Source organism: Agelaius phoeniceus, chromosome 3 (genome assembly GCF_051311805.1).
Source record: "Agelaius phoeniceus isolate bAgePho1 chromosome 3, bAgePho1.hap1, whole genome shotgun sequence".
NCBI lineage: Eukaryota > Metazoa > Chordata > Aves > Passeriformes > Icteridae > Agelaius > Agelaius phoeniceus.
The window spans coordinates 107,665,134-107,679,931 of NC_135267.1; the positions used below are offsets into that span (position 1 = coordinate 107,665,134).

General features: G+C 43.1%; 1 protein-coding gene across 3 annotated transcripts in view; it reads left to right on the forward strand.

Annotated features, from left to right (window-relative positions):
- Nucleotides 1-12,147: 12,147 nt before the first annotated feature.
- Nucleotides 12,148-14,798, forward strand: part of MACROD2 (mono-ADP ribosylhydrolase 2) — an 851,553-nt gene continuing 848,902 nt past the window's right edge. For 2 of the 3 annotated variants that reach the window (XM_077176111.1, XM_077176112.1), the window contains exon 1: nt 12,148-12,416. In XM_077176111.1, coding sequence (XP_077032226.1) covers nt 12,371-12,416 — 46 coding nt within the window. In that variant the 5' untranslated portion in view covers nt 12,148-12,370. The remainder of the gene's footprint in view (nt 12,417-14,798) is intronic. The other variant, XM_054629913.2, reaches the window with a different exon arrangement.

A 14,798-nucleotide genomic window follows, 5' to 3' on the forward strand; every position in this document is an offset into this window, starting at 1 on the left:
CACTTTGCAAAATGTGGTTGTATTCAAATATTGTGGGGCAGTATGTGGTGAATTTCTATTTCCACCTGATTCCTAGTTTAAGGACCTGGACTGATTCATCAATCTTGGAGGGACTTTTCAGGTTCCTGCTTTATCAGCAGCAAGAGACAAGACATTGATGGTACATGCTGCTATATATAACAGCAGCCTAATGCTATTTCATTTTTCCAATAATAAAAATATATTTCACCACAGTAATGATAGCACATTGTAAGACTTTATTGAAAATGGCAATTTTTAGCTATCACTTGAGAGAACACTTACTGTAAGAAACAGTCTTTAAGACTCAGGACTTAAAAAATGAGCTCTCATTAGCTCTATCCATTTCTGTGCTCAAATTTCACTGCCCAGTTCTGTAGTGGTGACCAACTACCAGAGAGAGGGGCAGATAATGAGAGATGCTTGTGGCTCAGCTAATTACTGGTAAATCCATCTGTAGTAAGATGTGTGATTGGGGAAGGGAGAACAATTTCTGTGAGGTGGCAGCTGTTTACTGAATTAATTTCTGGCTCCTGGGGGCAAATTCCAGGCAATGTATCCCACTGATGATCCTGGTCCTGCTCCTCCTGAGCACAGGACATGGCTGCTGGGTGAAGTGCAGACCTGAGATCTCCAGCAGTTTTGGTGATGAGTCATTTGGAAACATCTGTGGTGGCCAGGGCTGGGCAACCAAACTGCAAAGGCGGGCAGCTGCACTCTGAAGTGAATGGGCTTATTCTTCTCTGTGCAAGCTGCCCTCCAGAGAATTGTTGAGATTGTTTCCCATTATAGCCATTCATAAGAGCTGTGAGTGTCTCTGAGATGTCATCTGATCTCTCTTCTTCCTGCCTGCTGTGTCCTCAAGTGTCACCTCAGCGTCCAGACAGAACAGCAACCCTCTGAGAGAGGGCTCAACAGCACCACAAGTCCCTGCAGGGCTCCCTGGGAGTAACTGGAATTGTTGTCATTGCTTTGTGATCTTCCAGTCCTGGCAGGTTCTGCAAGTCATTCCCAGAAATGTCAGTGGTGCTGTGGTCTCACCTCCTGGAAGCTCAGGGTACACACGGTCAGTGCCTGACCCTCCCTTGCTGTTATTCCTCAGGGATGTGAATGGTTCATGCTGATTCCTGCCAAGCCTGGCCATCCTCATCAGCATGGCCCCCAGCAGGGTCTCAGCTCCTGCTGGCCCCCACAGCACTGCTTTGGGACACCCCAGATACCACCAGAGCCTGCCCTGAGACTCCTGAGCGCTGCTGCCCAGGTGTGGGCACTAAATGCTCCAGTTCCAAAGGTTCCAGTAGCAGTGAGTGTGTGGAACTGCTGCCTGTCCATGCTACCTTCAAATAACTCTGTGGATGCAATTTGGGTGCTAGTGAAAAATACTGCTACTTCAGACAATTTTTCAAATTTATTAGATGAAGTAATGTGCAACACAGTTTGTGACTGTGTTGGAGGGACTAAACCTTCTTCCTGATAAATTATTCAATTATGCTTTGAAATGGATTTACTTGTTTTGAAACATTATTTCTCTGTGGTTTAAAAAAAAATTTTTTTCTGCTTCTGAGAATATGCAAGTTTTGGTAAGCAGGTTCATTTTGTTATGAAACTGTTTTGTTTCTATCCAAGCAGAATGTACCTGAGGCAAATAGTCTTAATTTGCTAACTAACTATATAATTATTTTTTTCCTTTTTTAAAAAAAATTTTAAAAAATTAGCTAATTCTAACACTTTAGTAATCTGGTAGGATGGCTATTAAAATATAAGAGATTAAATTCCAATGAGGCCACTTCTTGAAAGGGCTTTCAGGAAGGGATTGCTAAAAGAAGAAGAGAAAAAGTAAATTAATTTTCCAGCTTATAACAAAAGGCAGCATAGTAGCACTGAGCTGTAGCCACCTACATGAATAATCATAAATTGAGGTTTTAGCCAGCTAGCTATCCCTTAGACTGCTATGCATGAGCAGGCAGAAGCTCTTCATTTTCCCTGGGATGGATTATTTGGAGAATTTGCTATATATGAGCCTCCACTGTACTACTTCTTGTACGTAAGTACAGATGGATTGACAACTAGGAGGATATCAGGGCCTTTATCAAGCTTGTAGATAACCCAGGGAAGAGGATACAGAGTGCAGACTCCTCTGTGTTAGTGTGCAGTGAGGAAATGGCCTGGAAGCAAGGCAGCACTGCAGGGCCACGGGGGTAAAGCTGCTGGATCACAGAGCTCCTCTGAGGAGAGGGCAGTGGCCAGCACTGGAGTCCTGCCCAGCTCCCAGCAGGAGGGAGCAAAGTGTTTTATACTCCCTGCTCTCCTGGATTTGGATTCACTGTTGCAAAGAATATTTCTGTATCCACAATGAATAATTTTCTCACAGTCAAACTCATGGGAGTTCAATAGGAACAGGACAGAACTCGTAATATGATTCTTGACCAGCTTGAGCAGGAATATAAGCAAACCTGCCTCCTACAGGTCAAGAAATACTTGTGGACTGGTAAAAAGATTTGCACTGATTTGGGCACATTGGGAAAAGCTATTAACATACTAGCAACAAAAACTACTGTAACAAGGCAAAAAAAACCTGTTAATGGTGATGAAGACTATAAAAAAATGAAAGAATTGAAATATCTTGAAAGAATTGTGATGCAAATCTCCTACTTTTCTTGTATCTCACATAGTATATCACTGATACAGTAACTGCTATTTACAAAGCAATAAATTCCAGTTATTGGGGAGGACATTTTAATTAACATCATTCAGGCTCAATATTATAATATATAATAGAATTTTTTAAAAAATCTCCTTTAAAACCTGAACTCCCAAATTTTGAATGAATTTTTACCAAGTGATATAAGATAATTGCACTGAATACAATACACACAAACTGTTATGATACCCAGGTGATTAAAGGTAAAGCAGGTATTTTTATGACATTTCTGTTCTCCCTTCACACCAAACAAATAATTTAGAACAATTTAATTGAGAGGAAAGGAGTGAAGTGGATATGGTGTATATTGCATTAAGATGGGAAAAAAGAGAAAAGGAAAATGTAGATATGCTTGTGCAGTGCTGGAAGCATTGCAAGAAAAGGAGCAGGAGCATGTGTTGCATTTACAGGGGATAAAAATACACTGTGCTACTAATGGAAAGATGAGCAATAAAGAACACAAAATGTTAGGCAAAGCCAACAAAATGCAAGAGAAAACAAAAGAGTTAAGTAAAATTAGAAAGAAAAAAGACTTGGAAAGTAATTAAGTAACCGTGTAATTCCTTCAGCAGACACCCTCCAGCCCAGCTCTTTCTTTTGTCTTGGACTCTATAGAGTATAAAGATACAGTGCTTTGCCTAAAAGCCACACTGTCCAGCAGGGTCTGAGGCTACAGCAAGATCTTTTCTTGCAATGTAGTGCAAAAATTACAGAGTGTGGGGGTATGCTCACACAGCCCTATGTATTGTGAGATCTTAGAATTTTTGCTTGTCAAAGTGACTCTGAGATACGTACAAATGTCTTTTCTTAGCTCGGCAGTCAAAGAAGGAGTCAGAATTCTTCTGTTCTCACTCTTAAGGTTGTTTATTGTTTCTTATCTAACACATTCTTTCTCTGACTTGCTGTAGGTCTGTCTGGCAGGTCAGACAGAGGCACACTGGCCACCCCCGGGGTGGTGTTATATTTTTATACTAAAAACTACATGTACATTTTTTACAATAACTTCTCAATACCTATCATTTATGTTAGACAGAGAGTTTCTACCTTAAAATAATCTAAAAGTACTACTGTCACAGCAGAAGATGCAGGTCAAGAAGAAGAAGAAGGAGAAAGACTGGACATGCCCAGATTCCTCCATCTTGCCTCCTGAACCCCCATTCTAAATCCCCAAAATTCTACATTTTCACTCTGTGATAAATTCACTATTATTCTACTTGAACTTTTGGGGCTTGTGAACCTTCATATAAGGTTGGTAATTTTTCTATGGGTCAAGATCAAAGGCACAGGGGGTCTTGGGCTCTGTGCCAAGGTCTCTGATCCCATGGGCAGGGTCTGGAGGAATTTCTTGGGTTCCAACATCAGTACACCAGTCAATTGAATTGGAATTCTTGGACTAGTCCTTTAAAGCTGGATTCTAGATGAAAATGTGAAAAGGGTGGTGGTAAACTTCAGCAAATGCAGACAAGGCTGGGACAGGAGAGGCTGTGAATCCACTCCCCCAGGAGGTGTTCAGCATTTAACCTCCCAAATCTCTGAGCACCCTGGTGCAACCTTGCTTTGGACTAAAATCTGCTGTGGGCCTTCCAGCCACAGTGCATCCATGATTCCTTTATTTTGTACATGCTGGGATTCTGTTTGTATCACACACAGAATCTCACTTATGTTCATGAGCACCTGTACTTTAATAATCAAAATGTGCCTTGATATTTGCTTCCAGTCTGTTCACCAAAAGGTGTGTAGGAATGGATGGATTTAACAACAAAATCAATCAGAAATGGCGAGAATAGCAACATGAAGAGAAGATGCCATGAATAGATGGCATCATTTGGAGGGAATAAAGCTAAACCAAACAAAATAACCAAGCAAAGGAGAGAGACGGGGAAGCAGACTTGAAAATTAATTCAGTTATTTCTTATTTTATATGAAATAAACATATATTTGTAGTGGTGTAATTCCACTGACTTTGATGATGCATGTTATCTGTTGAAACAAAAATAGTAAGATGTATAACATCTACGTTCAAAATAGCCTCAGTTTTTTATCAGCTGATTTGTACCAGCTTTACCCTGTATGTAATTTAAAATTTTTGAGTTATTTTTTGAATTCTTACATCATTTATCTGTCTGCTCATTCTTTCAACTCTCAACCACCTCTCAGCTTTTTTATTCTGTCTGGTGACAACATTGCTATAAAAGACAAAACAGAAAAAATAGCAGAATAATGACAGTGGATGTCCCCTCTGGTGAGATCTAGATTTGCTCAGTGGAGAATGTATGACATTCTTTCATTTCAGACACTTGAAAACTTTCTTTAATAATGTAATTTCAGCCTAATTTAACAATTAGCATGTTAGATATCTTTTAAAGGTACTCCCATCTTTTATTGCTTTTAGCAACCAATTATTTTCCAGCCCAACCAGCCCCAGTTCAGTGCTACAATGGCACAGCATGTTGGAATAAATCACTTGCCTTCTGCCCTTTTCAGTCTTAAAATAAAAATCCAAGCATAGACGTAGATGTGTGCAGTCATGAGGGAAGAACCAAAACAAGAAAATGCATGTTTGCCTCTTCTTATGGTCACCTGGCATGATTTTCTAATGCCAGGATGTTGCTTTTCTGGAAAGAAGAGAAGCCTTCATTTAAGGAATTTTATAACCAGGGAATATTTTTACTACTACTGCAAATTAACATTATGCTTTCCTCTGCTAGATGTGATCCCATTTAATTATGTTCTGTCCTTGCAGAGACACTAGACTATCCTGATGTGACTCTCTTGATGATAAGAAGGTTGTACACAGCCTGCTGAGGTCAAGTTCCCAGCAGTCTCAGAGTAGATCAGTGGTGCTGGTGAAGTCAATGGAATTGCTTTTATGTACTTTATGTATGAGCACATGGTTATACCCTGCTTTTTTTCTTTTTTCTTTTTCTTTTTTTTTTTTTTTTTTAACTCTGTTCTTCTCTATTGAGGTCACATTGACTTTATTTTTTACTGAGGACATTGTAGGCTGAACAGGAATTCTGCTTTTTCAAGCGGCATACAAAAGAGTAATTTCCTACTTCTAGAAATTACTTCGAGTAATTTGCTACTTTCTAAAGAGAAAACTCTTTAGAGTTTTCTTCTCTATCAAGTACTTTGTGGAATACATCTTAGTCCATTCAGATACAGAATGACTGAGATTAAAAGTCACTTCTGTTTCCAGCAGCCACTGGCAGAGGCCTGAAAAGGTTTGTGCATCACACCTACAAACACCTGAACTGTGGCAAACTCCCAGGGAGCCAGTGTGGCATTCCCCTCCACTCTGCATTGAGTCATCTCTGAGTTGGGACACTTTCCTCTTTTCCTCTCTGAGCCAGGAATAGTTCCAGGAGCAGAAGACAGTTTCAGTCTGGATCGACTGCTGAATTTTTCAGCTTGTATTTTTATCTCTTCCATATGATGCTGATCCTGGAGAGGAGCCTAAGTTGAACATTCCTGCCTTTTTTCCCTGGCTCTTCTGCTGCACATAAGAAATCAGGTCTGTGGGGTTATCGTGGAAACTCTGAAAAGTGCTTTCTCTTTTGCCTTTCTCCCTTGCCTCCTTTGCCTGTGGCTGTAATGAACAGCAGCACTCACTGCAGAACTCAGGTACAACATGGTAACCACATGCAGTAATAATAACATGCATCAGTCCTACATGGTGCACATAATCACACCTGGTATTTCAGAACTCTAATTAACTCTTGGGAAAATGCTCCGCTCATTTACATCACCAGACTGAACTGTGTTAAAATACCACTATATTGGAACAATGTTTTCCAAAATAGTTGATTCAAAATAGGTCTGACTTCAAAGGATCTACAAAATGCTCTTCTCGAAGTTTGTAATGCTGCAACAAATCAAAAATCACACACGTATATCAAAATATTAAAAAATTAGTCTTGACATAAGTGTCAATAATGTTAGAATATTAGATCTAGATTAATATTAAATTATTAATATTAGATTATTTGCCTAATAATATCAATATATTTGTGTTTAATATGTTATTTATTTACTATGAAAAATTACAATATCTAGACACAACTATAACCTGAGTGGTTAAACTGAAACACTGTGCACTTGATTACTTGTGAAACAATAGAATCACGTGATCATATCAAAAGACATATCAAAAGTACAGAAACAATTGTCTTTTTTGAATAGTTTAGCTATCACTAAAAGTTAGCTATAATTATATTAGCTATATAGCTAATTATATATATCTCTATATGTATAATTACATATTTATAATTATATAATATAGAATATAATTATATATAATATATTATTATATATGTTATATAATTAGATATATATATTTTTAGATAGATAGATAGATAGATAGATAGATAGATATTATAATAGTTATATTTAGCTAATTATTTGATGGAACAAAGGATAGTTCCCTGACAAAGTGGACAAAAATCATGAAGCTGTGAGTAACACGAGTATATTGCCTTTCTTCTTCGTCTCCACTCACCCACTTGGACAAAGGGGCTTGTAGTTACTTGTTTCCTCTTTAGCTCATTTGCCCAAGGCAACAAACCCCAGAAATCACAGGTAACAGTTTATCAAATGCTTTCAGGCAGTTAACTCCCACTCTTCTGTCACTCAGCATCATTTTATTAACAGAACCTTGACCCAGGTGTGCCATGAGCTTGAAAGTTCAGTAGGTGGGATGCAGCTGTCACATGAAAGATGGATGATGTGCATTTTATGTTTTCAATGCGTGTTAGTGTAGCTCAGAGTGGACGTGCTAATAAAAGATGACATCTTACCAGAGACATTGCAGGAGCCTTGGGAAAAGGACTCAGAACAGTTCCAGCATGTGATAGGAATGGACAGGAGGAGAGACTTCATGGTTAATGTAGAGGGGCTGTAAGTTTATATTTGAATTTCCAGCAGTGGAAACGTGCATGGCACAGGGTTTATCAAAATCAGCAGGACCATGCATAGTGCACAGTTTGCTACATAAGCAAGGTTTGAAAAGAATAATGATGGCTGAAATCAATTTTTATTAAATATAAATAATTTATAAACACATTTTAGATTATTATATTGCTCTGCTATTGGTGTAATAAATCAATTTTATTTAATAGCCACAGATATTATATGTTTAAAAAGGTACTTTCACATACATGATGAACAAATTTTTTCTTAACACATCAAACTGTCCACAATGTTCTGTTGCTTTCTTCTTTAATGAGGTGGAAATTGAGGAGATAATCTGAATATAGATCTGCATTTTAAATTTTTATCAATAAAATTGATATTTAAATTATGAAAATTTGAATTATTTAAGAACTTCTAAGACATCTTAATTTCATATTTACCTTTCTCACTGTATTCAGGGGAAAAATGAACAGTGCAAAAACCAAAGAACTGGTTTCCACTGTAAACAATAAAAAGAGCTGCTTACTGCCATTTTCATACAAATTTTCTTGTTGAACTTCACACCTTTCCTCACAAAAGTGCCCAGTTTTGCTGCCCAATGTCCACAAACACAGGCCTTGACCCTGCGCCACGCTGTGGTTGTGAAGGTGGCACTAATTCACCCTTCCCTCTTTGACACAGAATTTTTCAAATGCATTTCAAATCAAGACTTGGAACAGCCAACTCCCATTCCCATCCTGTCTATTTCTCCAGCAACTGACATTTTGACCCTTTCTTTAAAATCTGCATCTCAAACCAACTCTCTCCTGGTCATCCACAGCTCCCACACCACAGCTGACCCCCATGGACCCAGGGCTCATCCCGTGGCCACAAACTCTGGGGTTTCTGGTGTTGAGATGACTCCTGAGGTATTAGAAAGTCTCTTTTTTTTTCCCAGCCCCGTGACTGCAGAAGAAGTTGAGGTTTGTTGGTTGTGCTTTTCAAGGTTGTTTATTTTTTCTTATCTGTTACATTCTTTCTGAGATCTGTCCAGCAGGTCAGGTTGTGGCACAGTATACCTGCCCTTGGGGTGGTGTTAGGTTTTTATACAAAAAACTATGTGTGCTTTATTTACAATAATTTTCCAATACCTATCACCTATGTTAGACAGTCTGTCTCTACCCTAAACCAATCCAAAAGTGTCACCATCACAGCAGAAGATGGAGGACAAGAAGAAGGACAGGACATGCTCAGATTCCTCCATCTTGCTTCTTGAACCCCCATTCTAAAACCCCAAAATTCTACTTTTTCACCCTGTGACAAATTAACTATCATCCTACTCAAACTCTTTTGGCTTGTAGATCTTCACCCAAAGTTGGTAATTTTTTCCATGGGCTAAAATCAAAGGCACAGGTGTCTTTGACTCTGTGCCAAGGTCTCTGAACCCCTTGCAGGGTCTCAAATCATCCAGGGCAGCCAGAGGAATGTCCTGGGTTCTGACACAAACTGCCTCCTGCAGGGCCCCAGATCTGCTCAGCTTTGCTCTGCAGTGGATCTGCTGTGCCACCACCTTTATTTTGGTCAAGATGGTTCATGGCAGTGGAAATGCTGCACGTAGCAGCCTTAATGCTGGTTTGGTTGGATGATCCTGCAGTTTGGATCGAGGCTCTAGCTCTCCTTTGGTTCATTTATTCATTTCTGTAGCATAGTATTCACTCTCATATTAATTTACATTTCCTATTATATCTCTAATGGGAACTCTCTAACCAGTCATTACTTTATCCATATGTTAAATGTTCATTTTGCAGCTATTAGTATTCTATCTAGGCTATATATCTCTTAAATACTAATTTTGGACATTGCCCAGTCTTCCTCTGCAGAATGCCACCATTCTGAACCTAGTTCACTAGGATGGACTAAATACACACAGATCATTAGACCAACACCAGTTTTCTGTTGGTGCCATTTTCATGCTCATTTTTTCAACAGAACTTTTTTAAGCCCTTCTGAGCATTGCTTTAGCCCTCAATGTATACAGCTCACTACAGTGCTCTCAGAAAATAATCTCCCAGTTTGCAGCAAGATTGGTTTTCATCCAAATACTGAAATTTGGATGAAAACTTTTTAGGTGAATTTTCCCACCATGTATGATAATGCTGATTGTTTCTCTGCCTTCAGGCCTCCAAAATCAACAAATGTAAGAAGACAGGTCATGCTCATATCAGTCAGTGGCACAATTTATTGCTTCTTCAGTGGGATCAGTTGTATCACCAGCACCTGAATAAAAAAAATGTATAATGCAGTAAGAATTTTCTTACTGGAATTGTTACATTTGGACACTTCTATTTTTAAGTTGAAGGCCAGTTTTATTCCTGTCTTTTATCTTGTCTTTCATTTTGGTGCTGGTGTAAACATCACGCTTAATTTTCTTTCCCCTTTTATAGATGTACATACTTGCTTTAGATATTTTCAAAAATTATGGCTGTGGTAGCTGCTTTTACAAATGAAACTGCAGAATGCATGCAGATGGCCTCTACAGGAAGAGAGCTAAGTTTTCTCTTTCTCCCCTTCTGGTCCAATAAACATTGATTTATAAAATGTGGAACAGATCCCACAGGACACCAGAATATTCAGTAGCCTGGTAAATATTCAATGATCTAGGATATGCGTTCAAATATTTGCTCCACATAATAGATGTAAAGAAAAGAAAAGAAAAATTTACCTGTTGGTTTCTCTCTCATTTTTATATTCTCAAGATAAGAAAATTGTGCTTGGGCTACCAAGGCACGTCACCTGGGCAAAGTGAAGAAATCAGATAAAGATAACAACAGCCTTCAATAGGTGATGTAATATGAATGCTCAAATATGCTTTGTAAAGAGGACTCAGTCTGATTTATTAAAAGGTAAACTGGGTTCTTCTCTGCCTCACCAAGTGGGATAAGATTAACGATTTCACTGCAAGGAACTGTACCAAGATTAATGGCTATAGTAGAGATGCTAACGTTTGTGTTTAGCAGAACTATGAGAAAATAAGTGAAATGTTGCTCAGTTGTACTTCACCTTTCTTTGAAGCACAAGAGGGTATCAAAAGAGAAAAGCCAGTCCTTGACCAGGGGCTGCACACAAGACATTCCTGTTTCCATATGAACAGATGTAGGCCCTGTGTTTGACTTCAATTGGACATCTCTGTACCCCTGTGAACTGTTCTGAACAGGTGAAGCTGTGTCAGATAACAAGCACAGTGAGGTTGTGATGTGTCCTTTGTCACACCAGCCCCTCATCACTCCTGCTCTAGGTCAAGCACCTGCTGTGCTCCAGGGCTAAATCCATTCATTGCATAGGGAAGGGACTTTCCTTCCATGGGGGCACAAGTGAAGCTAAGAGTGTCTCTAAGTTGTAGGGAAGCTAATTTATTTGTTTATTTAGTTCATGGAAGTTGGTGTGAAGGAGAAAATGACTCTTGTTACAGAGAAGGCTGAGTGGCACGGGGGCCAAGGTCCTTTCCTAGAGCCTTGATCCAGGTGGACCTTGGCCTCTGCTGCAGCCACGGTGATTTTCACAGTAGGTGGGACTAAGGGCTGGGGGCGTGGTGTGGGGATCCCAGGAGTCTCAGAATCAGGCTGGAAACGACCTTCGAAATCAACGAGTTCTACTTTTGAGTGAACACCAGATCGTCAAATACAGTATGGCACTGAGTGACATGTCCAGTCTTTTCCTAAACACCTCCAGGGGTGGTAACTCCCCCACCTCTCTGGGAAGCCCATTCCAATATCTAATCACAATTTCTGTGAAGAAATTCCTCCCAATGTCCAACCTGAACCTCCCTGGCCCAGCTAAACGCTATGGTTACATGGGACCACATGTCCGCAGCCTTCTTTCAGGGAGTTCCAGAGAGTGATAAGGCCACCTCTGAGCCTCCTTTTCTCCAGGCTGACCAGCCCCAGCTCCCTCAGCTGCTCCTCACAGGACTCGTGCTGCAGACCCTACAGCCGCTCTCTTGCCCTTCTCCGCACACACCCGCTCAGCCCCGTTCTCGGAACCTCAGCCCGGCATCTCCAGCTCCAGCCCTGTTTTTACACCGCCGGGGCCGTTTCCTGCGTCCCGGACGCTCCACGAGCGCCGTGGGCCCGCGGGAGGCGCTGGCGTGCGGGCGAGCCGGGCCAGGCTCGGGCCCGGGCCCCGGCGCTGTCGCCCGGCAACAGCCCCGCCGCCCCGGGCACAGCCCGGTACCGCCGCAACCCGGAAGCAGAGGGGCGGAGGAGGCGGGCGAGGGGCGGCGGCGGGGCGGGACGGCACCGGGGTGTCCGCCCGCTCCCTCCCTCCCTGTCGCCCCGCGGGGGCTCCGAGCGCCAGCGCCGCGCAGAGCACGCAGTGTCGCACCCAAGCACCCGCCACGCCGTGTCCCCGCACCACACACTCCCCCAGATCCTGTCGAGCCGGCGGCACCGCGCTCAGGCTCCTCCTGGTCGGTGCGGGAGGAGGAGGAGGAGGAGGCGGCCGCTGAGCGGCGGCTGCCGGAGCCAACGGGCGGCGGGGAGCGGGGCGGGCGCTGCGGGGGTGTCGGGGTAGAGCGAGGCGTGACCCGGCTGACGGGCACCGTGCGGCGGGCGCGGAGCCGGACTCGGACCCGGCGGGATCAGCGGCACCAGCGGCGGCGCGGGGCGTCGGTATCGCTCGGCTCTGGCTCTGGCGCGGCGTCTCCTCCACCCCCTCGTGAGCCTGGGGAACCTGCAGCTCAAAGCCGCCGCCAGCCACACCACCATGTACTCCGGCAACAAGCGGAAAAAGCTGTGGCGGGAGGAGAAAGGTATTATCGCCCTTGCCGGTGGCCGGGCCCGCTTCTCCCGCCTTTAAGCCCACGTTGAGCCGGGAGGGAGCGAGGGAAGGGAGGGACGTGGTCCCGGTGCCTTCAGAGCCGCCGCCGCCGCCGCACCGGGGGGTGTCCGGCAGCGCTTGCCGCCGGCCGCGGCTGAGGGGACGGGGTGGGGAAGGGGGAACTCCGTGTTCTCTGCCTTCGTCCTGGGCTCTCCTGGCCGAACCAGCCTTCATGGCAGCCCGGGCGTGCGGGAATTGGGGACGTTCCCCTCACACCTCGGCGTATCCATGAGGAGCGGAGCCCCGGGGCGGAGGGAGGGCGGTAAACAAGCCCTCTCCGGAGGGCTGCCCGCCCCCAAGTCACCTTGTGGGAGTGTTTCAGGCCGAAAAGTTGGGCACATGCTCTCGAAACGTGCTTTTTCTGCTTTCAGTGGGTTTGTTTTCTGAGGGGAAGCGTGGTTTATTGGGATCATTGGTGTAATCAGTTTGGATTCTAGCGTCGTTCAGCCGGGGTGAAATGTTTGGGGTATGGGAGTCTCCGAGCACCCCTACGTCCCATCTTTTCAACTATTTATTTATATTCTAAGGACCCCGACCTGTGTATTCTCAGTTTATAAAGCCCCTAAGCCAAACTCCAGAGCATGAAAACTGTGGGCCAAGCATTTGATGCATTGTTTTGTTTGAACTTTGTATTGATCCGGGGAGACCAATGTAAAAATTAAGAAAAAAATTCACAGAGTCTAAGTGCGATGTTTATATCTGTGAGGAGGAAAGCTTCTTGCTCGGTGTGTTCCAAATAATGTAGTAATAGATGAGGAGAGGAAGAAATACCTATGAGAGGGTCATATTTTAAGTTCTCTTTTTTCCATCCATCACTCTTGTGACTCTGTTTCAAGCTAAGAGGGCTGAAGACCAGTTCAGTGAACAGGATTCAAGTGCATGTTTCTAAGGAAAAATTGTTAAAACAGAAATGAACTTATTTTTCTGTAGTGTAGTTGCTCCTGTCAAACTCCTCTCAAATGAAGTGAGTCTTTTTCTTTCAAGCTGTCTTACAATCCATGTTCCCATAGTAAAGGTGAGGCAACAAATTTCTACCTGGCAGAAGTTTCTGTTTTCTGTGAAGAAAGTACAGTTAAATTGTCTCAAGCATTGTTTATGTGTGGCCAATTACAACCGACTTTTCCCTTAACGCTGTATGTTCCACCTTTGGAACATACAAGGGGCAGATGGGGAAAAGTTACTGGTAGGCTCCTAGTGAATGTTATTACTACTCCCACTTGTCTATTGCAGCTCTGTTGCTGTCTGTGTGAATTCATAGCCTGGCAGGTGAACTCCAGTCATTAGTAAGGAGGGTCTGGAAACGGGAGCTGCTGTGGCACACTTTTGGTGTCTCAGTCTGTGATGGGGATGGTGGTCTCCATCAGCATGGGGATGTTACTGAAGGCATATTAGTGCTGCTGAATGTTTTCCATCCAGGATGCATTTTTGAGTGCTAGCTGGCCACAGCTCCCTGTCTTTTTGCCCAGTGAGAACGAAGAACATTTGCCAGTCTTCTGCTCCAGTAACTGTTCCAGCACCATGCCGATGTTGGCCCCGAGTACTTTGAGTGAGGAGGGCAGAAAAAGCTTCTCTCTTCATTGCTGGCATTGCCCTTCAGTTTTTAGCCCTGTAGGACTGCTCTTATCAAGTACCTCATTTACTAGAGAGGAAAACTACAGAAGCCCTGCTTCCTTCCTTCCTTACCCAAATCAAGTCTTGTCAGGTCTGCCTTCACCTTTCACAAGTACCCCTGAACCCCTGCAAAGCTGGCTGTGCTCACTGGCTCTGTTCTTCCTATGAAGCTCTGAGTGCAGTTGCAGTTGCTCTCAGCCTTTTATATTCTGAAGCACTTCTTAAAATGAAAAAATCACTGATTGCTAAATTTGAGTTCAAACCCACTGACAATAAGCTTGGTTTTCTTAATTACTTTCTTGGTAATTAAGGCTCGGTCCACGTCCTCTCAGGGGAGATCTTACATGAGGACAGCTGAAACGGAGCAGGAGCAGGAGTGGAGGTGATTTCAGAGCCTCAGACACAGGACTGGGCTGCCTGCAAACTTCCCAAGTTTCTGCCACAGGCAGAAAACTGTGCTTGCAGTGAAGGCTGTTGGGAGCATCCTTGGGGAGATTTTTAAGACTCAGTTTAAGTTCTTGCTGCTGACTCACAATAGCAAACTTTTGTAAAACCTTCCCAGAGAGAAAAACTCGTGTTTTGAAGGCACAGGAGTGGCTCTGTCACCTCTTCAGCAAAAGGCACCTAGACTGGCTGTTTGTCAGTCCCTCAAAACCGACATGCTCTGCCCACCTGGAGGAATTCCAGTGTGCAGGTCACATAC